The following is a 26,665-nucleotide window of genomic DNA, read 5'->3' on the forward strand; positions in this document are numbered from 1 at the left end:
AAAGCAGGTGGTATCTCCCGAGTCATACCATTTGTCAACAGGATGAGTGAGGATACATTGTCCAGGTTGATGTCCGTGCTCGTTAACGTGGATGAAAACTACTAATAACATATCAACATGCATGTGGTTCCTCCGTCCACCGGTCATAGCAGGAGTGTCTAGTATCTACCATTCTGGAGTAACTTCCTCCATATGGGGCATCAACACTTCTGTTTGGAACCTAAATCAGGACAAAGTTACACAAGGGGCCGGGTCACCATCTGGTGGACAAACTGGAAGATGGAACAAACTTTGTATAAATAGGAGCAGTAAGTTGCTATTGTTATTATTGAATTTTTACCATTATAAAAACCAAATAATATATCTTTGTATACCAGATCACATTTTTTTTATTTGACATTAATAATAATACATGTATTTATTTAAAACATTGTACAAAGGAGGTGAAGTCTTCTCTTTCCTCCTCTCAGCATCAAACCCCCGACACTTTAGTGTTGTAATCGAAGGTCAGACTACTGCTTGTAGCTGATTGGTCCGATCACTTTAAGCCCCGCCTTTTGTGTCTCAATAAAGTTTTCCCGTCCTCTGATTGGACGTCACATCTACCAGTCAAGTGGCTCAGAACCAATCAGGAGCGTTTGTCCTTTTGACTCGCGTCACGCACGCTGGCCGGTCGCTAGCGCAAAAATCCAAGATGTCGACCGCGTCTGTGCTCCCCATGTGTGTCCGGACGGGTCGCGGCCTGCTGAGGCTCCGCAGCGGGACTGCGGGAGCCGCCGCCCCGGCAGTGCTGCACGTCATCCGGACGCTCTCCTCGGAGAAGCCGCCGGCCGGGGCGGGCGGCGCGACGGGCGGCCTGGCTCAGGCGATCCTCCAGGAGAGACTGCAGCAGCAGCAGAGTCAGGTGAGGTGCGCTTGATTTACGACTTCGCAGCTGATCTTTTTGAAGCGAGCACCGACGTTTGTGATGGAGATACAGAAGCACCGCCCTTGTAAGCTGCCAGTATAAGCGAATGAAACATAAACTTGAATTGACAGTTAGCTTAAATGTTGTTGTTTTCTATTCTGTCTGGTCATAAATCCGAGTCAGTCTTTTGTAGTATTTAGTTTTAAGTCTCCGCCCGCGTCACTTCGGTCCGCGTGACGTATTGTAAGTGGACTCGGCGTGAGAGCTTCAGGACCTGAATGAATGAACTCCACGTTAACGAGCTAACGCACGAGCTCCCGGTCACTCTCTGGCTAGCTAAACCGGCGGGTACCGGATCCAGTAGAGCGCCCCAGAACCATCAAGGGGGTGTCGGGTCGGGGTGGTGTTGATGTTGTCGCTCGGTTCTGTCTGCCAGATAAAAAACATGAAGGTTTGTTTGGTTTTGAAGGTCGGTGCAGATCCCCGCCCTCCTCAACCTCCTGCGGCTCCTGCCTGCATTCATTTCAAACATCCCTGTCACGGCCAGGGCCGGAGCGGGGTTACAGGGGGGCTGGGGCAGAGTCCCTCCCCCCACCCCAAAAAGAGTTGATGCAAACTAGAACTGGATTCGCTAAAGACATAAACACACCAGCAGCCAAAATATACAGAAGAAAATAAATTAGCTGTAAAAATAAAACAAATGACTAAAGTAGTTTGAAAGAAGGAAGTCTGGTTAAATCGTGTCCCAGAACCACATAAATGGGTTAAAATCTGCTTTAGGAAATGAATGATAAATACAATGTTTTTAATAAATAATGACCAAATGTTGAGGAAGACCTGCTGAACTCTGACATAAATCCAGTCTCTAGGTCAAGGGTCGGAAACCTGAACCTCTCAAAGAGTCGATTGGATCAGTTTCCCACGGAGATGAAAGCACAGGGAGCCGCAACACTAGGGGTGTTAGAAAAAATGGTTTTTGGCCGATATATTTTGGGATAGTTCATTTGGTGATACTTGTATTGATTCAAAATGCTGTCAGGATATTTATTTAAGTATTTAATCATTTATGAGCGTGACGTTTCCTTTGATCTTTTGTCCATTTTCACAACCTTGAATAGACTTTTCTGTCTGTCAAACACCAGAGTTAAGAAGATGGAAACAGATTCACTTTGATGCAGACTCCTTTGTATTTATTTATTTAAATCCAGTAAACGATACATTATATTAATTTAAGGATGACATTTATGTTTTATTAGGAAGCAGCTGTTAGTTTGTTGCAGGTCTGGAATGCTAAGCGGTGGGTCTAAGCCCCGCCCCCATCTGTCGACCTGTTCACACCTCTGTAGCTCTGAGTTGTTTTCGCCTGCGTGCACCCCCCCCCAGCGTGTTCTGCACAGACAGCCCAACATGCGGTCGTCACAGCAGCACGTTGACGGGATAGTGGGGGCGTCCTAACGCAGATGGGAGGAGTTTTTATGCAGAAATGAGTCGTTTTAGTCCAGGAAATAAAACTGGCTTCTTTTTCCATATGCCCCCTACGATAGCGCCACAGCTGCAGACACGCCCCCTCCGCACGTTCACGCTGCTCTCTTCCTCCTGCCCGCTCGCCCTAAAGGCACCACGACAATCTCAGAACATGATAGTTATTTTACAAAACCACAGAGACCCACATGCAGCTCAGGGAGGTCGCAGGGCGGCGACCCCTGGACTGGACGGTCAGAGTCGACCTGCCGTTGTTCTTCACCGCCGGGCGGTTCTGGAGCGTCTCTGAGAACTGCCCTTTGCTCCCAAATGCTGCAGCAGGCGTCAGAAGGGGCGGTTAGAACAGAACTTTCAGCTTTTCTCGTCTTTGGGCTGCTAGCTCAAAGCCTAAAAGGAGCGGTCTTTATCACCGGGGTTGTATGCGGCGCCCGAAGGAACCGTGTCGGTGAGGATTGGCGAGGCTGAAGCAGTCGGCGTTCAGAGATGCTGAACTTCCCTGATGGTCGTGCTGCGTTCACATGCTGCAGGAAACGGCAGCTGCAGATGTGATGGATGAAACCTTGATGTGTGTGAACTGTGTTGGACCAGGGCCAGCCCCCACCTCCTCCCCCAGAGGGCGAGAAGGAGGGAGAGCGGGCGGAGGACAAGAAGGAGAACACCGCCTACGCCAAGAAGATGGTTCTGCGCTTGGCGGGCCTCATGGGGCTGGGCGGGGCTGTCAGCATCGTCTACATCTTCGGTGAGTGCTGTCAGTCAAAGTCAGAAGTGTTTTCTGTGATCAGCTTCACAAACGCAACAACCTGCAGAATCCCACTTCCTGCTCCTCGGTTTGGTCTTTGTGCTAACATCTGGATTATAACCATCATCATCACTGATTTGCCATCTTTTGAAAATACTGTAGAGTTTTAAAAAATACACTTCAACCTAATTTTGACTCTAAACCTGCAGAATAATGTTTGAAGTTTATAAACTAAACAAACTGAATGCAGTACTTTGACCTGAAGTAAATACTATTTCAAAGTAAAATGTCGGTAAAGTAAAACTATCAATTATCTTTTGTAGATTTAAAAAGAATAAAACTGAAGTTCAGTTTACTGAAATAACGTCTGGAATATAAAAAAAAAGTCAAATTTGAATGAAAAAAGTTCAATAACTGTTTAATAAAGATTTAATATTTACTATATTAAGAAGTTGGAATTGTTTCATTTGTGATTCGTTGATCTTGGATTTGCGCTAAAAAAATTGCCGAATGAAAACACGAATTTAGAAAAAACTCGCATTTGTCAAAAAAACGTTTCTGCGTTTGAAGGTTTTTGAGGCGCCATGTAATTGAAAATTCACTAAACTGCAATGAAAACTACATTTCTGGACTCAAACGAGTCATGTGACCGCCAAACGGATGGCGATGCTCGTCTTGGAGGGGCTTCACTCGTAGCCCCTCCCACGTGCGAGGAGCTCGCCGCTCTTCCTTTGATAGATGATGATGAGCGCTGGAGCCGTGGCAGAAATGTGATGCAGCTGCTGTCAAAGCATTGCTCACACCCGTCTCTGTGTTTCTGAATGACTTACGGCGTCAGTCGGTTTGTGTTTATTCACATAATTAGGATTCAGTGCTAACGGTGTCATCGTGAAATTGTGTTTTTTTTTTCTAGAACTCTGATAACGTTTGCTCATCCGTGTGATGGAAACCTGGGTTTTGGTGTTTTTGTCAGTGATTCGGCTTCAGAAGAAAGTGACTATTTGCGCGTAATTTTCTACATACATGCGGCTGGTAATGTGCAACATGAATTTCCATCGGTGTTTGTCGCAGGTTGATGTGTGCGAATAACAGAAACATATCATCCCAGCAGCTGTAGAGCTGCAGGAACAGCTGTAGAGCTGCAGTAACAGGTGTAGAGCTGCAGTAACAGGTGTAGAGCTGCAGTAACAGGTGTAGAGCTGCAGTAACAGGTGTAGAGCTGCAGTAACAGGTGTAGAGCTGCAGTAACAGCTGTAGAGCTGCAGTAACAGCTGTAGAGCTGCAGTAACAGCTGTAGAGCTGCACTAACAGCTGTAGAGCTGCAGTAACAGCTGTAGAGCTGCAGTAACAGCTGTAGAGCTGCAGTAACAGCTGTAGAGCTGCACTAACAGCTGTAGAGCTGCAGTAACAGGTGTAGAGCTGCAGTAACAGCTGTAGAGCTGCAGTAACAGGTGTAGAGCTGCAGTAACAGGTGTAGAGCTGCAGTAACAGCTGTAGAGCTGCAGTAACAGCTGTAGAGCTGCAGTAACAGCTGTAGGAGCTGCAGTAACAGCTGTGGCCTCTAGAGGGAGGCAGAGCTCCGTTCCAATCCTTTACTAGCTTCTTTTTTTTCCTCTTTTCTCAACCGCTCTTCCCACCAGTTACATCCCATCGAAGTAAAGTTCAGTGAACACAGGACACATGCATGTTACCAAATTGATCCTATCATTGCATGTGGCATTGGTTTAGCGGAACGCCTCGGACCGGGTTTGAGTCCCGGTGTCCTGACTGATCTTTCTGTCTCATTTCCAGGAGCAAACTCTGTGGATGAACAGGGCATCCAGGTGAGTCCCCGTCTTCTTTTTTCTGGGTTCATTATTGCTTGGGGGGTGGAGATGTTAAACAAAGCGCACCCCCCCCCCCCCCCCCCCCCTCTCATCAGACTGGGGTGTGAGTGGATGCAGGCGGCGTTGCGGTGGGAACGACTCACACTTGCGTCCTTTTGCCGACGCTCGTGCCACAGCGACTGTCCTGGGGGGTTTGACTCTTTCAAGTTTTTATTTGTGCTCCGACAAAATGATTGTTGTGTTTTTGTGTGTTTTTTTGTACCAAATACGTTTTCTAGAAGATCAGAAATTGGAGGTTAAAATAAGGTTTTGCGGTCATGAAAAAAAGTCCCTCAGGTTTATTCTGTGGTTTTACTGATAGGTTTTTCTTGAATTTTCTCTTTTTCTGCGTTGACATTCGCTCGGTTGGTTTTTTTTAATGTCAGCTTAAAGGAAAGTTAAAGTTCCTCTGGAGGTTTGAAAGCACAGATGAGGGTTTCCTCTCATTTAGGCTTCAAAGCTCCTAAAAACACCAAAAAGTGTGGCTGTAAAACGGAATTTTTCTGTGGCGAATCCTCAAACATCTCCGCCGCATGTCGGAGCCCCCGAGAAGGCGCTCTTCACCTCCAGCTCCTCCTCGTCTCCATGGAGGACATCTGCTGCACTTTGCTGACTGCAGGCGTCGCTGCGGGAACCGAGGAGGACAGACGCTCTCAAACCTTCTGCCCCCACCTGCTGTTCCGGCAGCTGCCCATTTGGGGGCGCTGTTGTCAGAAATGAGGTCAGATAGTAAAGCAGCCGGTCGCTCTCCTCTGTGGAGAAGCTCCCTCAGCTCCTGTTTGATTCCTCTCCTCCAACACGGAGCACCTCCTCCCTTTGGTCTTTGGAAAGTTTGACCCAAACCAGAGTGCAGAACCCGGAGGACCAGCAGAGGAAACCAGATCTGGATCAGATCAGAACCAGATGGATGATCCGTCTATCCGGTCTGTATTTCTGAGCATTTGTCAGATTAACAGATAAAAATAATAAAAAGTCCTTAAATATTTTACATTATAAACCAGGACTGTGGTGATTCCAGATTCTGACTGACCAAATCCACCGGATGCAGCAGAAAGGGGCGGGGTTAAGATACCAGCAAGGCTGTAGACCGAGGAGCAGAGTTGGAAAGCATCAGAACCCAAATGTGTAAAAGTTCCTGAAAATCCTTCATGAAGCTTCAGATAGAAGCTCTGTTCTCTGAGTTTGACCTGAATATATGAACTAAATTAAAACTAAAAAACCTGGGAAGTCACTAAAGACTTCTGTTCTTGTTCTTTAGTGAGACTTGTTCGAGTCCTGGAGTTTGTTTTTACCTGAAGTTCCTGGAAAGTTCCAACAGGATCCAAAACCAGATTGGACCTGAAACGGTCCGCTCTGAAGAACCTTGTTTTCACGTTGAGGTCTGGTGGAGCGTTGTGTTCTCCTCCCCCCTACTGTACGGGGGGGGGGGGCATCTACGCTGGGGGCTGAGGGGAGACGGCCACAAGTTGGACCGGCAGAACCGCGTGACGGAGACACAGACACCCCCACACCTCTGACGTTGAACCACCAGGGGGGGCTGTTGTCTCAGGAATGTGAGTCAGAGCATCGTTCCCCATGAAGGTGGAACGGGTTCGACTCCTTAATGGCACAGAGGTGACGGTTCACCCTAAGAGCAGCTTCATGAGCGCTTCAACGACATGTCGTTCCTGCCTCTGTTCTGAGGAGGGGGACAGGCCCCCCAACTCTACCAACGACCTCTTTCACACCCAACAGCACCAGAACAGTAGAGCTCTGCCCCCCTTAAGCGACAATCAACCACGGGTTTAGGTCCAGACGACGTCTCACCTCCACAGATTCACGTAAATCCAGAAAAACTCAATCAGACGATAAAAAAACCACAGATGGTGATGTTTCATGATGTTAACTCCATAGTTTCACTTTGATTTAATTTAAAATAAAAACTCCTTAGGGTTTACTTTAACCCTTGTGCTATGTTATGGGGTCCAGATGACCCGGTCCTTCCATTGACGTGTTCTCCCTACCATGACAAAGGTGGACAAAGGTGGAAAGATTTCATGTAATCCATGGACACCAGTGAAGATCACAAATCATTGAAGAAAAAAGGTTCAGAGCACTGTCTAGTGCAGGGGTCCCCATATCCAGGCCTGGGGGGCCGGTGTCCTACATGTTTTCTAACCAACCTGCCATTGAAGCTCCTTATTGGCTAAACACACCTGATCCAGGTAATCAGATACAAATATGGCAGGGTTTCTGGAAAAGCAGCACGACATTGGCCCTTGAGGCCTGGATTTGGGGACCCCTGGTCTAGTGGGTCTAGATGACCCAACATTAACATGCCTTGGAGGCACGTTAACATTGGGAGTTGGGTCATCTAGACCCCACAAGTTAGCAGAAGGGTTGGACAGGAAGCTTGGGAGCAGAAACTCCTGCTTTTGTTGACCTCTGATCTCTGTTTTCTCTGTCCTGCAGATTCCAGATGAGTTCGACTCAGGTGAGTAGCGTCCGTCTGAGAACTGAAGTAATGAGTTACGGTCCCCCGCTGAACATTTCTGTCATAAACTGGAAGATGAGGCGACGCTTTAGGGAATCTTTATTCAGAAAGAACGCTTCTTTTGATTTTTTACTTTGGTGAATCAAGGACACAACAGTCAGCTCAGGAATGGGGTTGGCGTGTTCTCCCCGTGGGCTTGGCGTGTTCTCCCCGTGGAGGTAGCGTGTTCTCCCCGTGGAGTTGGCGTGTTCTCCCCGTGGAGTTGGCGTGTTCTCCCCGTGGGGTTGGCGTGTTCTCCCCGTGGGCTTAGCGTGTTTTCCCCGTGGAGGTAGCGTGTTCTCCCCGTGGGGTTGGCGTGTTCTCCCCGTGGGCTTAGCGTGTTTTCCCCGTGGAGGTAGCGTGTTCTCCCCGTGGAGTTGGCGTGTTCTCCCCGTGGGGTTGGCGTGTTCTCCCCGTGGGCTTAGCATGTTTTCCCCGTGGAGGTAGCGTGTTCTCCCCGTGGAGTTGCCGTGTTCTCCCCGTGGGGTTGGCGTGTTCTCCCCGTGGGCTTAGCATGTTTTCCCCGTGGAGGTAGTGTGTTCTCCCCGTGGGGTTGGCGTGTTCTCCCCGTGGGCTTAGCGTGTTTTCCCCGTGGAGTTAGCGTGTTCTCCCCGTGGGGTTGGCGTGTTCTCCCCGTGGGCTTAGCGTGTTTTCCCCGTGGAGGTAGCGGGTTCTCCCCGTGGAGTTAGCGTGTTCTCCCCGTGGGGTTGGTGTGTTCTCCCCGTGGGCTTAGCGTGTTTTCCCCGTGGAGGTAGCGTGTTCTCCCCGTGGGGTTGGCGTGTTCTCCCCGTGGGCTTAGCGTGTTTTCCCCGTGGAGGTAGCGTGTTCTCCCCGTGGAGTTAGCGTGTTCTCCCCGTGGGGTTGGTGTGTTCTCCCCGTGGGCTTAGCGTGTTTTCCCCGTGGAGGTAGCGTGTTCTCCCCGTGCACGCGTGGGTTTTCACCAGGCACTCCTTCCTCCCACCGCATGCTTCATGGATTAACTGGTGACTGTAAATCGTCTCTAGGAGTACAGCTGTGTGGGATTGAGTGACCCTGCGACAGACTGGCGGCCTGTCCGGGGCGTACGTCGCCTCTGCCCCACAGTTGGGGTCTGGCAACCATGTGACCCCCAAAGGGATAAAGCGGGTTTACGGTCGGTGGTTAGTTCATCACCTTTGGAAAAAAGTGACCGACCTGTGACGATGCAGATGGACGAGTTACCATCAACCACTGAGAGAAATCTAGAAACTGGTTTAACCGAAGAAAAGTTAATGATGCAAAAAGCTAATTAACAGGAAAAGCTGCCAAATAAAGGATGATAAACGTGTAGAAATGTTACATTAATTAAAAGACAAAAGAAACGACGTTCACAGGAAATCATAAAGTTAATACTTGTTCTAAAATCCTTCAGTGTTTGTGATCTAAAATTAGTTTTTAACGCTGAAAAGTTTTGTTTTTACTGACATTTAAGATTTTAGGAGGAAATAACCAGAGAACCAGCCGTTTGGTTCTCAGAAAGGCCTTCATCAGGGCATCTTCCTCTTTGGTGTCCCCTTCCTTTGGAGCGCTTTCACTCCTTTTTCAACACTTGTTCCGACTTAAAACATGAGAAACATCTGAAGTATTCGCCCCCCCGTCCGTCCCCGGATCTCATTTCTACGGACCTTCTCTGCGTTTCATCTCAGCAGCAGATGGTTTCTTCCTGCTTCAGCTCGCTGCAGGGAATCCTGGGGGTCCGAGTCCCCCGGGATAGACATGCGGGGATGGATGTTTGCCCCCACAGGGCAGTAATGATCCCGTGGCCTCACGGGAGCCCCGGTCTTTATTATGATTAGTCATTAGCAGGTTTCCAGCTAGAGCTGTGATCAGCAGGACTCATTGATCAGCTGGAAGGCTGCAGGTCAGGGAGCCAATCAGAAGGAGGCGTCTTTGTTTGGAGGCCGTTCTTTAAGCAAACAAAGTCCTCCTGAAACTGTTTACCCCTGCTCTGCAGAGGAAAGGAGGCCAATCAGAGTCCAGGTCCACACGGCTTCATCAAGCTGCTCAGATGTTGTTGGGGGGGGTCCAACATGTCGACAGATGAGCTCTAGAGGAGATCCAGGCTCCTGCTTCACCTTCCTCTTCTCTCTTTCAGACCCTCCAGTTGTCCAGCAGTTGAGGAGAACCTTCAAATACTTCAAGGATTACAGACAGGTGATCCTCCAAACATCTTTTCCTCCTGGAACGTTTCATAGTGACATGTTTTCTGTCCGGCCGCTGGGCGGACGCGTCAGAGCTGAGGGCCTCTAGTGTCGGACTGATGTTACAACAGGGGGTTAGGAATCTTCTGACACGCGAGGTGTCTATTTGAATAAACTCCTTTTTGGATTTGAGGGATAGCAGATTGAGAATATCCGCCCACCGGGCAACCCAACGTCAGCCACCCAGACTGGGGTCAGAAGGACCACCACAGGGTCCCATATTTAGGGTTTTACCATCAGATTTTCTTGAATCCGATCCTTTGAGGGCGCCGTGTGACCGGTTGGTTTTTTTGCAGATGATCATCGAGCCAACGAGCCCGAAACTGCTGCCCGACCCGTTGAAGGAGCCGTACTACCAGCCGCCCTACACCCTGGTGCTGGAGCTCACAGACGTCCTGCTGCACCCGGAGTGGTCGGTGCGTTTGGCTCCATGCACGTGTTTGCTAGTACTGATGTGGTGACATCACTGAAAGGGGAATGAAGCGCTGAGGTCAAACACAACCAAGCTTCACGTAGGAGAACACGGACCTCAGACAACCACGGCGGCCGTCCAAAGCCCGTCAGACCCCCCGGCGGTCTGTGCTCACACTGTAGTCCATGTGCCGCCGTTAGCTGCCGCTCAGCCAATGAGGGGGGGGTAATATGGGGGGTAATGGAGGGGCATTGAGGGTGCTTGCTGCTTTCTTTTCACGTTTTATACGTTAAAATTGTTCAGATCATCACCCCTTCATAGGGAATAACGAGGCATTAACAACGACGTTTCATGGTTAAATTCTGAACCTGTCAGAAGGACTACGACAGCAGTCAGAGGTTGGCGTTTGGGGCCGGAGCTCAGAACTAAATGGATTCAAAGGAACCAATGAAGAACTTCCTGAACCGCTGCAGAACTCAAACTTCTAGCTCATCATAAAAGTCTGAAAGCAAAGCCATAAAGAAACTCATAAATAGTTGAACACCAAGCTTCATGAGGAAACAACAGAGCAGATGTTGATGGAGGAGGATTAGACCCACAAGTGCTTCTGTTTCTAATCCGTCTCAGAATTACAGGTTTCCTCCCAAAGTGTGTTGTGTGGTTTTTTTTTTATTATTGGTTTTGAATTTTAGGAATTTTGGTTTCAAACATGCAGCCTCACAGGAAAAGTATTTCTGTCATCTTTCTCAAGGACTTCGGTCTTTGAGGTCCATGAACTCACCGCTGGTTTCTCTGACCAGGACTTTGGGTTCATTTGAACGCCTCATGACCCAGATCAGCAGAGAAGCTGTTGTAACCCGGCGGTTGTGTGTTCTCTCTGTCTGTGAGTCCAGTTGTCGACGGGTTGGCGCTTTAAGAAACGTCCGGGCATCGATTACCTGTTCCAGCAGCTGATGCAGTACTACGAGATCGTCATCTTCACCGCCGAAACCGGCATGGTGAGCGTTTGCTCCACGTTCTTCCAGAGGAACCAGGAGGCTGGTTTGGTTGGGGGTGAGGCTGATGATGCTCTGCTCCTCAGACGGCGTATCCCCTGATTGACAGCATCGACCCGCAGGGTTTCGTCATGTACCGCCTCTTCAGAGACGCCACGCGCTACATGGAGGGCCATCACGTGAAGGTGGGTTTCCTGAGAGCGCCGATCAGTCGGTTGGTTGGTTCTGCTTCGGTCGCTGGACCGTCACGATGCCAACCACCCTTTAAAACCCAGAAACAGAAGAGTTTCTGAAAAGTTTCATTTACCTTTTCAAAGTGTCTCATTGAAGGCGCAGCGCCAAAGCAGACACGCCTGACGGTTGTTTCCGCTTTCTTCTTCTGTTCTGGAAACTCCTAAATGAATTTGGATTCCTTTGACCTTTGATTAGCATTTCTGTTACTTCACAACTTTCCTGTCTGTTCTACATTTGTATTCTGCTGTCATGTTCAATGATTTGGTCCCATAACAATTAATTACCAGAGTTAATCACTTCTGTGTTTGCTTTTTGAAGATCCACTTTATTGGTATGCAGCATCACACTGATGCCAACCGCTGATAATGAAAAGAAAACAAAGACTAAGAAGAAGAAGAGAAGGTGGAGGTTGGTTTGTTTGCAACGGGACAAGAAATGATTTGACAGAATTCACTATAGTGCGTTTATGTCGTCTTTAGCTTATTTCATCAAAGTTTTTCACCCGATTTAAGATTTTCAGCTTCTCTCTGCCCTTTTGATTACAATTTCATAATTTTGCATTTTTAGTATTTTTTTTAAATCTTTTTTTTATGGTTTAAGGCTTCATCTATTCTTCTAGACTTTTCCAGCCTCTTTATTTAGGAGTTAGTGTTTTTTTAGCCCAGGTTGTCCTACATTCATAATCTTTTGCAGTGAACATTTTATTAAATAGCTCAACATTTATCTAGAATTCAGCATAATTAGCATTTTTGTCTCCAAAAGTCAGTCACCTGGTTTGCTTCTTGAGGAAACTTTATTCCCCTTGGCTCCTCCCAGTCACTTTCTCCGCTCCTCCTACATCAGCGCCTCCCCCCCTCCACCCCCAGCTTTCCCTCTTCCTCCCTCGTCCTCCTCCTGAGCGCTTCCAACTGTTGTTTTCCGCTGAGGAGCAGTCTGCTGGCAGCAGTTTAACCCAGTTCCCAGCGAGGTCTTCCTCTGCAGCAGACGCTGAGGGTTGAAGCTCCATATGCTGGAGGAGAGTCCCGATGCCGCTTCGGATCCTCCCGTCCTCTGAGACGGTTTGTGGCTTTCAGTGGTCGGTGAGGAAGATGGGGGGGGGGGGTCACTTCCCCTCATTAACCAGAGCCGACCCTTCCTCCGCCCGCTGCCATTGTTCAGTGGCCCACTTCTGAAGGGGATCAGACGTCTGATTATTGGTTGACTGTTTTTAAGCTGCAAAAAAACGGACAGATTAGATTTTTATTGGACGGGTTTGGGGAAGTGATTGGAGGGCAGCCGGCCATTGTAGGAGCCAGACATGGGTTTAACCCTTGTGCTTCCTAGGCACTTTAATGTTGGGAGTTGGGTCATCTAGACCCACTAGACAGTGCTCTGAACCTTTTTTCTTCAATGATTTGTGATCTTCACTGGTGTCCATGGATTACATGAAATCTTTCCACCTTTATCCACCTTTGTCATGGTAGGGAGAACATGTCAATATGAGGGGGGGGGGGGGGGGGGGGGGTCATCTGGACCGCATAGGATAGCACAAGGGTTAAGTGACTATATGTCAATGGAGTTGCCTTCCACCGAGTTGCAGCAAACATCTGCTTCATCTGCTTCAGCTGCTTCATCTGCTTCAGATGCTTCAGCTGCTTCATCTTTTTTAGCTGCATATGAAGCAGCTTCCACACCCCCTGATCTTAGCAGCTGCATCTAAGATCAGGGGGTGCGGCACTCACATAAACTGTCGGATGATAAGAAGGTATTTTAAAAAGCACTAAAATGTAAACACCATGGCAGCCGTCCTTTAGGTTAATTTATATAACGCTGATGATTAATAAACTCAAAGAAAGACCTGGCGTTTAAATCTTTGTCTCTTCAGCCCAACTGAAAGGAAACGCTTCCTAATTTTAGGCTGTTTTAAGGGCTAAAAAATGGAAGCAGGTCAGTTCTCTGGGTGACCACTAGGGGGTTTGTTTCTCCTTCAAGTGGCTCCTCATTCACCCAGTGTTAAAGGTCAGAATGTGAAGATGTTCCCACTGCCTTTAACATTTATTTTTACCTCTGATGATCAGATACTTGTATGGAGGCGGTGCTTCTGTTAAAAAGGGGCGTGGCAGATTCATGACAAGTGTCTGTCCAATCGTCATATGGCGTGTTTCAGCCTCTGATGAAGGGTTTGGACCAAAAGTATTTCCATTTTCTGAGAACCGTTTTCCCTGAACGTCATGAGGCTCCTCCCCCTGGATCAGCTTACGTCATTCCCAGAAGATCCGAGGAGGATCGGAGGAGCTCCGACCTCCTCAGAAGCAGAAACAAACAGTCTGAAGGGAGACAGATGTCTTCATTCACTCCTGAGAGGAGGGGGCGTGTCCTCCTGGCCGCACACAGTGGTTTTCTGAGAAGGGGCGGGGCCGGTGATGAAGACGAAGAGCAGCTTCTCCGTCTGTCCCTCAGGCTGTCAGAGAAAGTGTTGCTGTGTCTTTCTGAGCTTAGCGTCTAGGAATATAAAGTATGAGGGAGAAGAAGATGATCAGGTGATGAAGAGTTTCCACGACTTCCTGGACTCCAGCGGCTTTTCTTCTGCCTTTCAGGACGTGTCGTGTCTGAACCGAGACGGCAGTAAAGTGATCGTGGTGGACTGCAAGCGGGAGGCGTTCAGCCTGCAGCCCTTCAACGGCCTGGCCCTGAAGAAGTGGGACGGAAACTCCGACGACCGGACGCTCTACGACCTGGCCCACTTCCTGAAAGGTGAGGCGTTTGGGATCCGAGTGTTCCTGACCAGGAAGATCCTCAACTCTAGAAATATCAGAGGAACAAATGTTCAAAATAAAAGTCACAAACCTGAACTATCCTAGAACAGAATCCTTTTCTCAAAGAGAAAACATGTCTGCATTTTCCTAGAAGGTTTCAGTGACTCCCCCAGAAAAACAGAGTTTCTTGAAGCAAACACTGCGAGTTTTATGTTGTCATTGCGCCTGAGGGCTGCAGCCTGACTTCCTCTCTCCTCCTCTTCGCCAGCCATCGCCATAAACAAAGTGGACGACGTTCGCTCGGTTCTGGAGAACTACGCTCTGGAGGACAACCCCATCGAGGCGTTCAAGCAGCGGCAGGCTCAGCTGGCGCAGGTGGGTGAGGAAACCCAACATCCCCTCTGCTGTCTGTCTGTGTTTTGACTCTGCCGCCCCCTGCTGGCAGGAGGAGGAGCAGCGTCTGGCCGAGCTGGCGCAGCAGAAGAAGCAGGGACTCTCGCTCGGCTCCATCGCCTCCCGGTTCTGGCGCTCCAAACAACAGTGACCCGTCACACTTCCACCGATCGCAGCCCTGCGCTGAGGAGTGGGCGGGGACTCGCGTGCCGAGTCTTCTCTATTGAGCGGTCAGTGGGCGGGGCTTCTGCGTCCTGCTGCAGACCACGCTAACGACCAGAAAACCTCCCGGCTCTGGCAAGTCTGGGCTTCAGTGGTCCCTGCCTCCTTTCAGAGTGTCACATGATGCCCTTTCTGAGCTGCTGGTTGGGTGAAAAGGAAAAGGGGGAGTGGCAGATGGAACTCTTGCTGATCAGAGACTGATCCAGGACCAGCGCCCCCCGCCACACCCACAGGGACCTGAGATCAGCAGTGTTACTCCTAGAATCTGTTATTGTGCTTTCTGTTTGTCTGTGCTGATGGGGGGAGGGGGATCATGTTTATAAGAAGTAAATAAATAATAAATGGGATTTTCAAGACTTCAGGCTGCAGTGAGTCCTTCATCCGTAGGTCACGTCCTACGAAACCCGCTTTATTTACATTTAGGTCATCCCAAAAATGTTCCCAAACAAAGTGGAGCCCCAAAACAAAGCCTTGTGGAGCTCCGTGTTTAACCGTCAGAAATGCAGATTTTGTTGCCATTTCTCCACAAATGTGAAGTTTTTACAGAAACATCTTTGTTTTTCCGACAACTCCCAAAGATTCCCACAATCCGGGACTTGAACAGGGAAGACGTCACGCCCTCTCAGGAGGACGAGGGGGAACCTCCTGTTTTATTCACTGAGACGCTGTTTGTATCCAAATGTTTTTTATCAAACAAACCTTCAAACAATGATCTCAGCAGCAGCTTTGAGCTGGAAGGTTCTGGTGGATCCAGTCAGAGTCGCTTCCTGGTTTCTGAGAGGCTGGAAGGGAGCAGAAGGAATTCTGGAGCCTCAAACCTAGAACGACCCAGTGGAACAAAGTTCTCCATGATGGCCGTGCTCTCATGATGGCTGCCCGCCGGAAAAGCGGCTGCGTCCAGAAGTTCTCGCCTTCTGAGGTCCAGCCGGACTTTGTAGTCAGAAGCAGCAGAACTTTCTTTTGAGGAGCAGCCTGTGGGTCTGCCAGAGCGTCCTGGGGTTTCTAACGAAGGGCCGAGTTGTGTTCAATGATTTGTCTTCATCCAGGAGCAGACGGGTCTGCAGCAGGACGTCTGCAGAAAAGCTGCTTCTCTCCTTAGTGAAGACATAAAGGGGTCCTAAAGATGAGCAGATCCCAGAACTCCTCTTTGACTGACAGCAGTACATCAGGAGGCGGAGCTTTGTGTCCTCGTCGCTCAGATCTCCTCATCCTCTTCATCAGTCTGTGTGGAAGATGAGCGGCATGTTTTTATTAGCTAAAGCGGCGCTCTGCCAAACATCTACCCCGCAGCGCCTCCTCCGACCTCCGTGGGCGTGTCCTCCTCCTCCTCGCCACAGGCGCTCTTAAAACGCCGGGGGCTGAGGGCGGCCGGCCTTCAGAGGGGCTTCCCATCGCTTGTGGAAACCTGCCAAAGTTTCCACAGGCCGCATGAAAAATGCAGTAAAATCAGGCCCCGCCCCCCAATAAAAAAGGGTTGCAGAAGCCTCAGAGGAGGAAAACATCCAGTTCTGCCAGAAACTAAACACGGCTGATCATTAAAAAGTAGCATAAAGTGAAGTTTGGAGGGAAAACAAAGCGGATCTCCGACTCTTTAAACCGAACCAGAACTTTCCGATACTGGTTCCTATGAAGGCTGGAGCCGCCTGGAGTGTGAAGGAAACGCTTCCTCCACCAACGCCGGAGGGACGGCGGGAGGCGGAGGCGGCGTGCTCCGAGGATGAAGACCTGCAGTGGAGAGGAGAACTTCTCCAGAACATTCCTGGACGTGCCAGACTCTCTTCCACCAAACCATGGACCGTCACCATGAGCCCCCCCACCTGGAACCAGAAAAACAGGTGACCCGGATCCCACAGAATGGATCACAGCAGATCCATACGGATCTCTGGACCGCCTCTGCAAACTGACCTCAGCGCGGTTCACTTCATGGAGTCTGAACGGAGCGACCGGAGTTTCGGAGTTCAACGCCTGTAGTGAAACCAGTTTCAAGAATGTCTGTCTCTTTAGAGCTTTAAATCAAAGTCTAGTGAAGATTCTTTGTCATTTCTGCTGGAATCTCACTTCCCGTACTCACACCTTCCTCCCATGTCTTCTTCTCCTCTTCCTCGCCTGATCATTGAGGCGCTCGCGCCCTAAAGTCTTGCTAATGACGTGTGAAAAAGCCGCGCGCGCTTGACACCTACCTGTTAACTGTCTGTCAGGTGAGGAGGCGCGAGGACACCCCCTCCCTCCACCTCCCCACACGCGCGCCTCTCCTCTAACGACCTTTAGTGCCTTTAATCAGGCCTCCAGGGCTCTGCGCACGCGCGAACCTTCCTGACCTCTTGAGGAAATAAAATCCGGTTTCCTAATCTGAACAATTTTCCGATGAATAAAGAGTTTTATCTGAAGTGAAATCATTTACTTCCGGCAGCAATGCGCGTGCACGCACACAGATCCTGATATTTGGAGAACTTTTAGAAAATGAAACATGTTTTGTGTTCAGATTTTTTTTCTTCTGAACAGAAGAACTTCTGTGAAATTCAATCCCTGAACTCTGAGTCTGGATTATTAGATTATTTGGGAAAATAATCTGGTCTGATCTGATGTTTGATTGATAAACCACTAAAACTTCATCAGATGTTTGAATAAAAACTGTATCTGCTTCATGACCCAACATCTGAGTCTTCTGTTTCTGTTTTTATGGAACCGATTTTTCCCGAACTCCGGTCATCCGGGTTCTCGTTTCCATGGTTTCCTTCTTTGTCATCAACACAGAAACTTCCTGATCCCATGAGGGTCAGACTGGCCAAAGCCGCAGTCGCACCTGTCGTACCTGCTGCAGATCACCTGGATCAGGTGAGTCTAGTCACCAAGGAAGGCGCGGACCTGGAGGCGCGCGCTCCTGCTGTACAACTGTTTGGGGTCTCATGTGATACATTCATGTTTGATTTAAACATTTGTCTGTTTGTTTTTTTCTCCAGAAAATAAAAATGAAAAACTTTCACTTCATTTCTTCATCTTTGCTGTTTTTCTGACGTCACTGAAAATCTTATCTTCTTTGAATCATCTGTTGTTGAATGAATTGAGGGAAATATTTCTCTAATTCTCGGAGTGACTCGTGAGCCGAAACCATTTGGCCTCTGATGGATGACGAGCCTCCAATGTCCCAGCTCACCTGAACGCATCTCAGCTGAAACCATTCAGGTAAAAGCGGAGTCGACGAAGCTTTGAGCACAAATGGGACGTTTTTGACCAAACTTCTGTTCGCGCAGAAACGGGACCAAACTTTGGGGGTGTGGGTCGGTTGTTGCACGCGCACGTTTGCTCAGGTGTCATTTCTGACGCCTCGCGCGGGCCCCGCCCCCTCAGCTCACACCTCCAGCAGACTTTCCCACGCTCCTTCAGACAGCTTCATCCTCCTCCTTGGGCACGCGCCGTGTGTCGTTTCTTCACCTCAAACAAAAGCTCGTGCCGCCGTTCCTCGCGCGCCATTTGGGCGCGTGCGAAACAAACGGATCAACAGATGGATGACATCCTGCGGGAGGAGGAGGAAGAGGAGGACGAAGGTGAGCTTCTCCGGACATTTTAATCACAACATTTTTTTTAAATTAAAAGTAGAATCCTGTTGTGAGCAGGTCCGTCTGAGGAGAATCCGAAAACCGGAAAGACTGAACTTCGTTTGTTTCTTTTCGTGTTTCTGTGTCTTCCGGTCTGTGGCTGCTGGAGAACCGAATCCTGGGAGAACTTGGTTTGGATGAACAGAACCTTCAGACTTACAAAACGCGGTTTGGTTTCTCCTCGTAGTTCCTAAAGTGTTGAGATTTTGTTTGTTCGTTTTTTCTGCTGACAAACTCTGGAAATGAGGCTTTTCTCTGGCTCTGACGTCATCCACACCTCCGCTGTCCGCGTGCCCAATCTGACAGCAGCCGCGCGGGACAAAGACGGCGCATGTGCTGAGCAGGTACACACTCCACACGTGCGCGGTTCTAACAAGAGCGGCGCGCGCACTGACTGCAGGCTGGTAAATGCGCGCTCTTTGGGCTCCGAAACGTGCCGCGTGCTGTGGGAGTGGTCTAAACACTGTCACTCAGAGCCGGCGGAGGCACGCGCTCACTTCATTTGCGAACATCAGAAGCGCCACGCGCGCCTGAACTCTGCTGAGACTGAGATCATCTGGTTTGTTTGTACACGGAAGCATTTGTGAGTCTGAACCCTCTGATCCGGATCAAAGCGGAGGTTTGGCCGCGCGCGCATTCACATCATCCTGATGAGGGATCCTGTTTCTGCAGTGTAGACTGGAAAGCAGGGTTGATGGTTCCATGCTCCATGTTTCCATGACAAGGAGCTTCCAGGGGAGCAAACGGAGGTGATTTCCATGTGAGAAATAGGAGGTGTGAAGACCCGCTCCTTCTCCTGTTCCACAGATGTCCGTGAAAACCGGGATCTTAAACCCCAAGAGAGAGAACTCTGAGCCTGGACTGAGATGTTCACCTGGTCTGGTCCAGATCTGGGGCTGCAGGTGTAAACGCTCACCTAAACTCTGGTTTGGAGCAAACAGGAGGACGTTGGTTCTCCTCTCTGTTCTCCTCTGGAACGCGCACAGACTTTCCAGAGGGAGGAGGTTCTGGAGGCTCCGTGTGTTTGAAGGAGAACCAACCAGCCACAGTGTGAATCTGAAGAAGCAGGAACCATGAAGACGTTAGGAGGAGGAGGAGGAGGAGCAGTGAGGAGACCCGAGCTCTGATGTTCTCAGATCTGACTGATGGAGACACAAAACTCCTGCAGCTCTCATGATCAAACATGAAACAGAAAAGTCTCTTCGGACTCGAAGCAGTAAAAATAAAAAGATTCTGGAAATTACAAAAGAATCTTTTTTTCTTTCACATTCGGCCATAAATGATATGAAAACATCTTCCCCGCAGGAGGACACGCAATCAGTTTGAAGGAAATCCTCCGCCCGCACGCGCGCGTCCCGCCTCCTCCTGCCCCCCCCCCCCTTTTGCTTTTATTGCAGCCCAGAAGCTCCTCCCCTCCTCCCCCCACCTCCATCTGCATATAAACCGGAGGTGCCGCCGCTGCCGCGTCAGTCCAGAGTTCAGCCGCATCCTCTCCGTTAGTACACATCAGGACACGCGCTGACTGCATCAGTGAAGCGGCTCTGTCTGTCCCGCAGCGGGTCACCGGTTCCGTTCGTGTCCTCTGAAGGCGAGCAGTTAGGATTTTACGCACTGATAGAGCTTCCTGTGACGCGCGGCGCGCTCCGCGATGGCGCGCTTCTTGCTGCCGTGTCTTCTGCTGTATGTCTCGGCGCGTGCGGTGAGTACTGAGCACGCGCTCCCGTTAACCTAAAACTGCGGTGTTTTATTGAGGTGAATGGTGCATGCGCGCGGAGACTTGGAATCCGTGCGCTTTTACGCACGGCTCGCTGGGCTCATCCTGTGGCTCCATGAAATGGATTTGAACCTTTGTGGATTTGAAAGTTGTGGAAGATGCAGTGCACGGGTCGGGGTAACACATGCGCGTGCGCAGAGGCTGCACGTTTCCTTCAAATTAATGCATTTCAACGCTTTTGAGAAATAGACCTGTGGCTTTTCTTTCATCCGGCCTCACTTTCCATGTGTTTGTTTGTGTGCGCGTGCGCTCCTCAGGCTCTGTCTTCGGGAGTCTTCGAGCTGAAGATCGTCTCCTTCATCAGCGCGCCCCCGCTCTGCCCCCTTCAGCCGGGGGACTGCCGGGTCTTTTTCCGGCTGTGCCTGAAGCACGTGCAGCATGTGTCCAACCCGGGGACGCCGTGCACGTACGGGAACGCGAGCTCGGAAGTCATTGGTGTGAACTCCATCCCCGGGAGCGCGACCGTCAGGGTGCCGTTCTTGTACAAGTGGCCGGTAAGTGACGGAAATCCCTCGCGGTGGAGGAACGTTTGACCTGACTGATGACGTTTTCTCCCGAACCTCAGGGAAGCGTCGCTCTGATCCTGGAAGCCTGGAGCGCGGCGGAGTCCGCAGGTAACTGCGCAGTTCCCACTCTCACCGCTAGGTGGCGACAGAAGTCGCTGGGGGTCCAAGTTCTCAGGTTCTGCTGTTCTGACAGCGGATCAAAACAAATGATCCAAACAGAGACTTCATGACAAAAGAAGACAAAGGACACGTGACTTTTTATGTTTCTGAGGAGGGGTGGGCTTAAAGAAGTTTTTTTTAATTTTTGAACTTTTATAAATGAATGACTTTTACATTGAAAGCAAATGAATTACATTTTATCCCAAATTCCTTTTTTTCTGGCTCAAACATGTTTGCACCTGTTCAAAGTAAGCAACACATTTTTGCTCCTCATCCAGAAACTCCAAGCAGCCTCCTGAGCTGGACAGCGACCCGCCGCACCCTCAGCGTGGGGCAGGAGTGGTCCGAGACGGAGAACCAGACGGAGCTGCATTACTCCTACCGCGTGATCTGCGACAGGTTCTACCACGGCGAGACCTGCTCGACCTTCTGCCGGCCGCGCAACGACACCCACGGCCACTTCGTCTGCGACGAGGAGGGCCGCCGGCACTGCATGGAGGGCTGGAGGGGGGAGTACTGCTCGCAGTGTGAGTGCGCGCCGGAATTAGGGATTCCTTTCATGTTCAACCGGATTAGAAGATCTGACATCGAGTTCAACGGGTTCAGTTTCTGTTAAAGTTACTCCCTTCAAAATCAAACAAAACCATTTTTTTGTTAGTTTTTGATGTGAAATCCATTTTGAACGACAGCTTCAGTTCTGAGGAAATCAGCGGCTTTCTCTTCACTTTAGAAATTCAAAAAGGAAATCTTTATTTAATCAAACGGACGTGTGAGCAGAATCAATCAATCAATCAATCAATCATTCAGAGGATTCAGAATTTCCTAATGCCCCCCCCCCCCCCCCCCCCCCCGCCCAGGTTTGAATTGGGACGCAGGAGGGACTGTAGGCAAAAACATCAACAACAAACATCATCAAGGAACCTCCTGTTTGGACATAATCCAGAGGTTACTCCTGCCTGTAGAGGGACCTCCTCCTCCTCCTCCTCCTCCTCCTCCTGCTCCTTCGCTGTTTTTATCCCTGAGACGAGAGGGGGCCGTGAAAGTCTAGGACCCCCCGGCGCCTCACTTTTTGCTGTTGCGGATGCTGCCGCCTCCCTGGTAGCTGCGGCGGGCGCTTCTGGGAGCTTCTGTCGTCTCCGGCGTGTGTTTGGCTCTGAGGTCTCCCTTTTGTTTTGAGATCAACAATGGGCCCCCGGCGGGCTCCCGGCTGGCCCCCGGCCTGATGCCGGAGCAGGGACACGCGCTGGAGCTTAATGTGTGCTGCCTTGCGTGAAAGGAGACGGCATGTGTTGCTTTTGTTGTGAGCGGCAGCTGCTTCGTTCGGTCTTAACAAGCACTTGTAGGGGAGGTGTTCTGATGGGGGGGCAGAAATGTGAGACGCGCATAAACATGCACTTGTAGTAATCTTCTCTCCCCCTTTCTCCCTTTCCCTGTCTTCCTCCTCCCATCAGCCATCTGTGCGGCGGGGTGCAGCGAGGAGCACGGCTTCTGCACGTCCCCCGGCCAGTGCCTGTGCCGGCAGGGCTGGCGGGGGAAGCTCTGCGACGAATGCGCCCTCTACCCGGGCTGCATCCACGGGACCTGCCAGCTGCCTTGGCAGTGCAACTGCAAGGAGGGCTGGGGGGGGCTGTTATGCAACCAAGGTGGGTGGAGACAGGCGGGCTGGTCCGTTCAGACCACAGCCGGACGTGAAGAACGGTCCAAAAGTCAGAAAACTGACAAACATCCAGAGGTTTCCCTGCAGAGGTCAGGGAGGGGTTTATTTAAATACACACTCAGTTTAAAACCAAAAAAGGACTTTAACGCTTTTATTTCATATTTATTTATGTTTTTTCTTTCAGTTTTGTTTTATTTTTAAAGAAAATCAATGGATGGAGCTAAAAAGAAGGAAACAGATCAAAACTTTGGTTTTGTTTCTTTCATGCGGTTTAACGGCACATAACTGAAATGTTTACATTCTTCTTTACCAGAGTATAAATGCAGGTTAAATATTATGCCCATAATTTACCAACACACACATTTTCCAAGAAAATTGCTTGAACATGTTAGCATTACCTGCTACCTTTAGAGATTTTAGTCGGTTTGGCTTTTCGGACGATTTAGGTCTAATTTTTACATTTCTATATTCTAAAGATCATCCTCTCGTCTATTTGAACTGTTTAACTTTAATCTACATGTTTCTTATTTGAAATTTCTTTTCTGATTTGACTAGAATTTCCATAAATTCAGACTAATTGTTATATTTCTGTTTTCTGTGAACGTCAGCAAATGGTAAAAAGTACCACAAGTTTTTTTACCGTATAGCTGACAAAGCATTTTTATAGCCGTAGACATCAGCATACAAACGCTAACACAGGATTTCTGCCCCTCACACCAGGATGTTCTTGTAGAAGGAGCCTTAGCTAAAACGGGTTTATTTAAGTAAACTACAAGTAAACTTAGTCTATAGTAAAAGTGAGAAAGTATACTTGAAGTTTACTTTACTGTGCAATACTATACTATACCATGTTATATTGTACCACAGTATACTATATTGTGTTGTACTTTACCACACTATACAATATTATGTATGCTATACTATGCTACACTATGCTATGCTATACTATACTAACTTATACTCGAGTATACTTTGTAGGATAAAATGGTAAATGGTGTATACTTGTATACTACTTTACTACCTTTGTATGCTGAATTGAAACCGGATCTCTAACAACTCAGCGTAGCGAGCAGAGGAGCAGGATGGAGCGACGGCTATGCTGGCACATGAGCGGCATCCTATGGGGCGGGGTCAGAGACAGTACGGGGCAATAGTGCACACCCAGATTAGATCCTTGGCCATCCACTCAAAACCTTTTGTATGTGATTTTTCTTCTTCTGTCAAGTCATAAAGCGTATGTTACCGTCTGTCCTCTTATCGAAGCCACGCCCACAATCGCTCTTGCCTTTTGTTCTTGAAGCGTCCTTCCAGCTTCTGAATTTCTGGCTTCTCTTCTTGGAGTCTGTTATCTTGATGGAGACCATCAGAACCAGCACGGCTCTCGCTGATGCCGGTGGCGCCGAATCACCTCCCCCTGAAGGAGAGAGCGGCTCCCTGAGCTCCCCGGATGGTTCTTCCTCTGTCCGATCAACAGACCATGTCTTGCGTAATCGTGGTGTCTTATATGCAGAAGCACCAACTTTGACCCCCTTCAGCCCCAAAGCAGACCCTCTCAGCCTTCCTCCATTTGGGCACACCAGCACTAGAATGAATCAATGAATTCGTCTGACCTTTTCCCCCAAAAACCAGAAGAGTGAAGCTGTAGAGTAACACTGACCGTCTTTTACGGCTTCATTCTGAGGCTTTAATTCAGAGACTTTCTTATGATAGTTTACGTGGGGACAGAAATCTGCTGCCCTTTTCTTTAGGAATTGCAGTTCATCTCATTTATATTGTACAAACGTTAGAAACCCACTCCAATAAAAACGGTGTTGTTGTCCTTTTATCGCAATGGAGAAAAATTACGATTAAAACTGCATTTCTGAGTATTTCTATAATCAAATCGTTGTGAATCAGGAGCAGATGAAAAGACTATTTGAAAAAGATCGTATTTGTGACATAGAAAATGCGCTGGGCGGGGCCACAACGTCCTTGTTCCGCCCCTTTCTGATCATCCACCTGCAGACAAATAGATCCACCAACGTCTTTGTTTTCCTGGAATCTGGATCTAAACTGGATAGATCTGATACTGCTCTCCGTTTTTGTTCCACCGCTAATGTTCGCTTGGGGGTGTGAGGGGCTGTAAGCTAGTGGGAGAGCATGTAGACAGATGGATGACGGGAAGTGGGGGTAGAGTTTTTGGATTTGAGTAAACAATGACATAATTAAAATTAAGAGATGGGAAGAGTTTGGAAATAGATCAAAAGATGATCAGAGTGGGAGTGGAAGCAGAAGAAGTAATCCCACTTTGGCTGTAGCGTCACTTAAACTCAAACTGTACGTTTTTTCAGCAGGCTCCTGGCCGCCTTTAACTCTGGTTTAGAGGAGCAGCTTTGTGACAACTTCAGCTTCATACTGCCTTTTATTTATCCAACTGCTCACTATAAAGCAGAACAAACAATCTATTAGCCCTGTAAGCTCATAGACATCGCCTGTAATAATAATAACATTTATTATATTTATTATTAGACAGCCAAATCGCCTGTCCGTCCTGGGGGAGGATCCCACCCCTGAGGTTTCTTTGTTTGTTGTTGATACTTTGGGGCTAAACGGATTTTTCGTTGTAAGTTCAGCTTCCGACTGTTTTCCCGCTGCAGCTTCTCAGTCCACATTAAGACCTTTGGGTCCGGGACTCAATCTGTGATCTGAATTTAACGGGGCTGTGGCCCCCACATCCAAAGATTCCCGTTACAGAGCATGTGCAGAAAGATCTTTACCGTTGAGTTTTGCAGGGACAAAGGTTTCCTCCTAAATCTTAGGTTGGAATATTTGGAAACACTTGAATCCTTTTTCTTTTCTCTTGGCTGCTGCCTTTAGGGGGCGCCACAGTGAACATATTCCTCCATCTCACCTTCTCATACCAACCATCCACATGTCCTCCTTCTCTGCATCCATGAATCTCCTCTTTGGTCTTCCTGCTTTCTAGTAGCTCCAACCTCAGCATCCTTTCACCATCATTGTTCCTCCTCTCAGCGTGTCCAAACGTCTCCATCTGCTTCCCTGCATGGATCTCCAGAACATCTACCGTGGTCTGTTCCTCTGATGGATTCATTCCTGATCCATCCTGGTCCCAAAGAGAACCTCAGCATCTTCATCCGCTGCCTTCTGTCTCTGCATCAGAGCCTCTGAACCAACAACATGGCTGCTGTCCTCACAGTCTGCTGCACCTCACCTGAAACCGCCCTCCTGTTCCAATCTGCTTCACCTCTTTCACACTCTCTGTTGTTCTGGACTAAAGTCTTCCTGTAACCTCACGGTTCCACCTCAGTTCCTCTCATTCACACACAGAGACTGTCTTCCTGCAGCTGACCTCTTCTATTTATCTGATTGGTTTACAGCATCATCACACATGGTAGCCTTCAACGAGATCTGATTACCAGTTCCCAACAATGAAGTCATGCCCGAGGCTGGGGTTCACAGGCGAGTGCTTGGTGGGTGGGTGGGTGGGCTCTTCCCACGGGCCCCAGTCAGCCCCAGTCATCCCCAGCCCAAAGGGAAACAAAGGGATCACTCCCTGTTGGACCCACTGCTTGCAGGAGATTTGAAAAAGCACAGATACGTCTAGGTGCCCCAAAAATCCAAACCACATTAGCAGCTTTGGTGCAGAGGTAGAGCGGTTGACCTCTGGTTGGTAGATCCCAGGTTTAGTTCTCATATTGCCCGCCCTTGTGCCAAAGTGTCCTTGGGAAAGACCCTGAACCCAGCATTGTTCTTAGTGGGTACAGGTTGGCGATGTGCATGGCGGTGGCGCTGTCATCAGTGAGTGAACGTGTGGTACCATGAAGCACTTTGGGCGGATACGATATGAGCTGAATCCAACGTCTACCGTCGGTCTGTGTGTGGAGGTTCTGGAGGTTCTGGATGGTTCTTGAGGTTCTTGAGGTTCTGACTTCGGCCTCATGTCAGTCCTCCTGAGAATTCCTGAAAGGATTTCTGTGGACAGTCCTCCCAAAGCTGCACTTCTTCCTGTTCCTGGAACAGGCTTTCATCTTGGTGTGCTGTTGACTGCATCGATGCAGCCCTCAGTGAACAAGCAGCCGGTTCAACATCCACCTTCTGGGTCTTTTCCTGCTTCTGAAGTCTGCAGACGACGGTCCTCTGGACACCTGGGACGTCGGTTTGGTTCAGCTTCTGATCCAGACTGAGACCGTTGAAGGAGAAGCCTCTGCAGATGTTCTGAGCTTGCTGGCAGATCAGGGTTCTGACATCATCAGAAGAG

At 49.1% G+C, this 26,665-nt stretch overlaps 2 protein-coding genes across 8 annotated transcripts in view; both read left to right on the top strand.

The window, feature by feature from the left end:
- The first annotated feature begins 41 nt into the window (after positions 1 to 41).
- timm50 (translocase of inner mitochondrial membrane 50 homolog (S. cerevisiae)) lies at positions 42 to 15,071 on the top strand. Its single transcript, XM_023961675.2, has 12 exons — positions 42 to 308; positions 574 to 904; positions 2,978 to 3,128; positions 4,920 to 4,951; positions 7,445 to 7,466; positions 9,619 to 9,677; positions 10,021 to 10,140; positions 11,030 to 11,134; positions 11,218 to 11,316; positions 13,942 to 14,098; positions 14,369 to 14,475; positions 14,546 to 15,071. Exons 2-12 carry the CDS (start codon positions 695 to 697, stop codon positions 14,642 to 14,644), a joined length of 1,161 nt encoding a protein of 386 aa, XP_023817443.1. The 5' UTR covers positions 42 to 308; positions 574 to 694; the 3' UTR covers positions 14,645 to 15,071.
- Positions 15,072 to 17,407: 2,336 nt separating this feature from the next.
- dlc (deltaC) overlaps positions 17,408 to 26,665 on the top strand; it is a 63,280-nt gene continuing 54,022 nt past the window's right edge. For 2 of the 7 annotated variants that reach the window (XR_013647211.1, XM_078929790.1), the window contains exons 1-9: positions 17,408 to 17,550; positions 17,676 to 17,898; positions 17,967 to 18,260; positions 18,330 to 18,442; positions 18,559 to 18,655; positions 20,343 to 20,579; positions 20,651 to 20,699; positions 21,029 to 21,277; positions 22,202 to 22,393. Coding sequence is in view for 5 of the 7 variants with exons in the window: in XM_078929790.1 (XP_078785916.1) it covers positions 17,842 to 17,898; positions 17,967 to 18,260; positions 18,330 to 18,442; positions 18,559 to 18,655; positions 20,343 to 20,579; positions 20,651 to 20,699; positions 21,029 to 21,277; positions 22,202 to 22,393 (1,288 nt within the window). In the remaining 2 variants the exon portion in view is untranslated. Of the gene's footprint in view, positions 17,551 to 17,675; positions 17,899 to 17,966; positions 18,261 to 18,329; positions 18,443 to 18,558; positions 18,656 to 19,760; positions 20,011 to 20,342; positions 20,580 to 20,650; positions 20,700 to 21,028; positions 21,278 to 22,201; positions 22,394 to 26,665 lie in introns of those variants that run through there. The other 5 variants (XR_013647212.1, XM_011482160.4, XM_078929791.1 and 2 more) reach the window with 4 other exon arrangements.

The sequence above is a fragment of the Oryzias latipes genome, chromosome 13 (genome assembly GCF_053564925.1).
Source record: "Oryzias latipes strain Hd-rR chromosome 13, Olatipes_Hd-rR_3.1".
Classification (NCBI taxonomy): domain Eukaryota; kingdom Metazoa; phylum Chordata; class Actinopteri; order Beloniformes; family Adrianichthyidae; genus Oryzias; species Oryzias latipes.

Bases quoted from the DNA above. Each gene is read 5' to 3' on its own strand.
- timm50 (XM_023961675.2), top strand. From the start codon at position 695: ATGTCGACCGCGTCTGTGCTCCCCATGTGTGTCCGGACGGGTCGCGGC. The intron at 10,141-11,029 runs GTGCGTTTGGCT...CTGTGAGTCCAG, and splicing joins TGCTGCACCCGGAGTGGTCG to TTGTCGACGGGTTGGCGCTT. The intron at 14,099-14,368 runs GTGAGGCGTTTG...CCTCTTCGCCAG, and splicing joins CCTGGCCCACTTCCTGAAAG to CCATCGCCATAAACAAAGTG.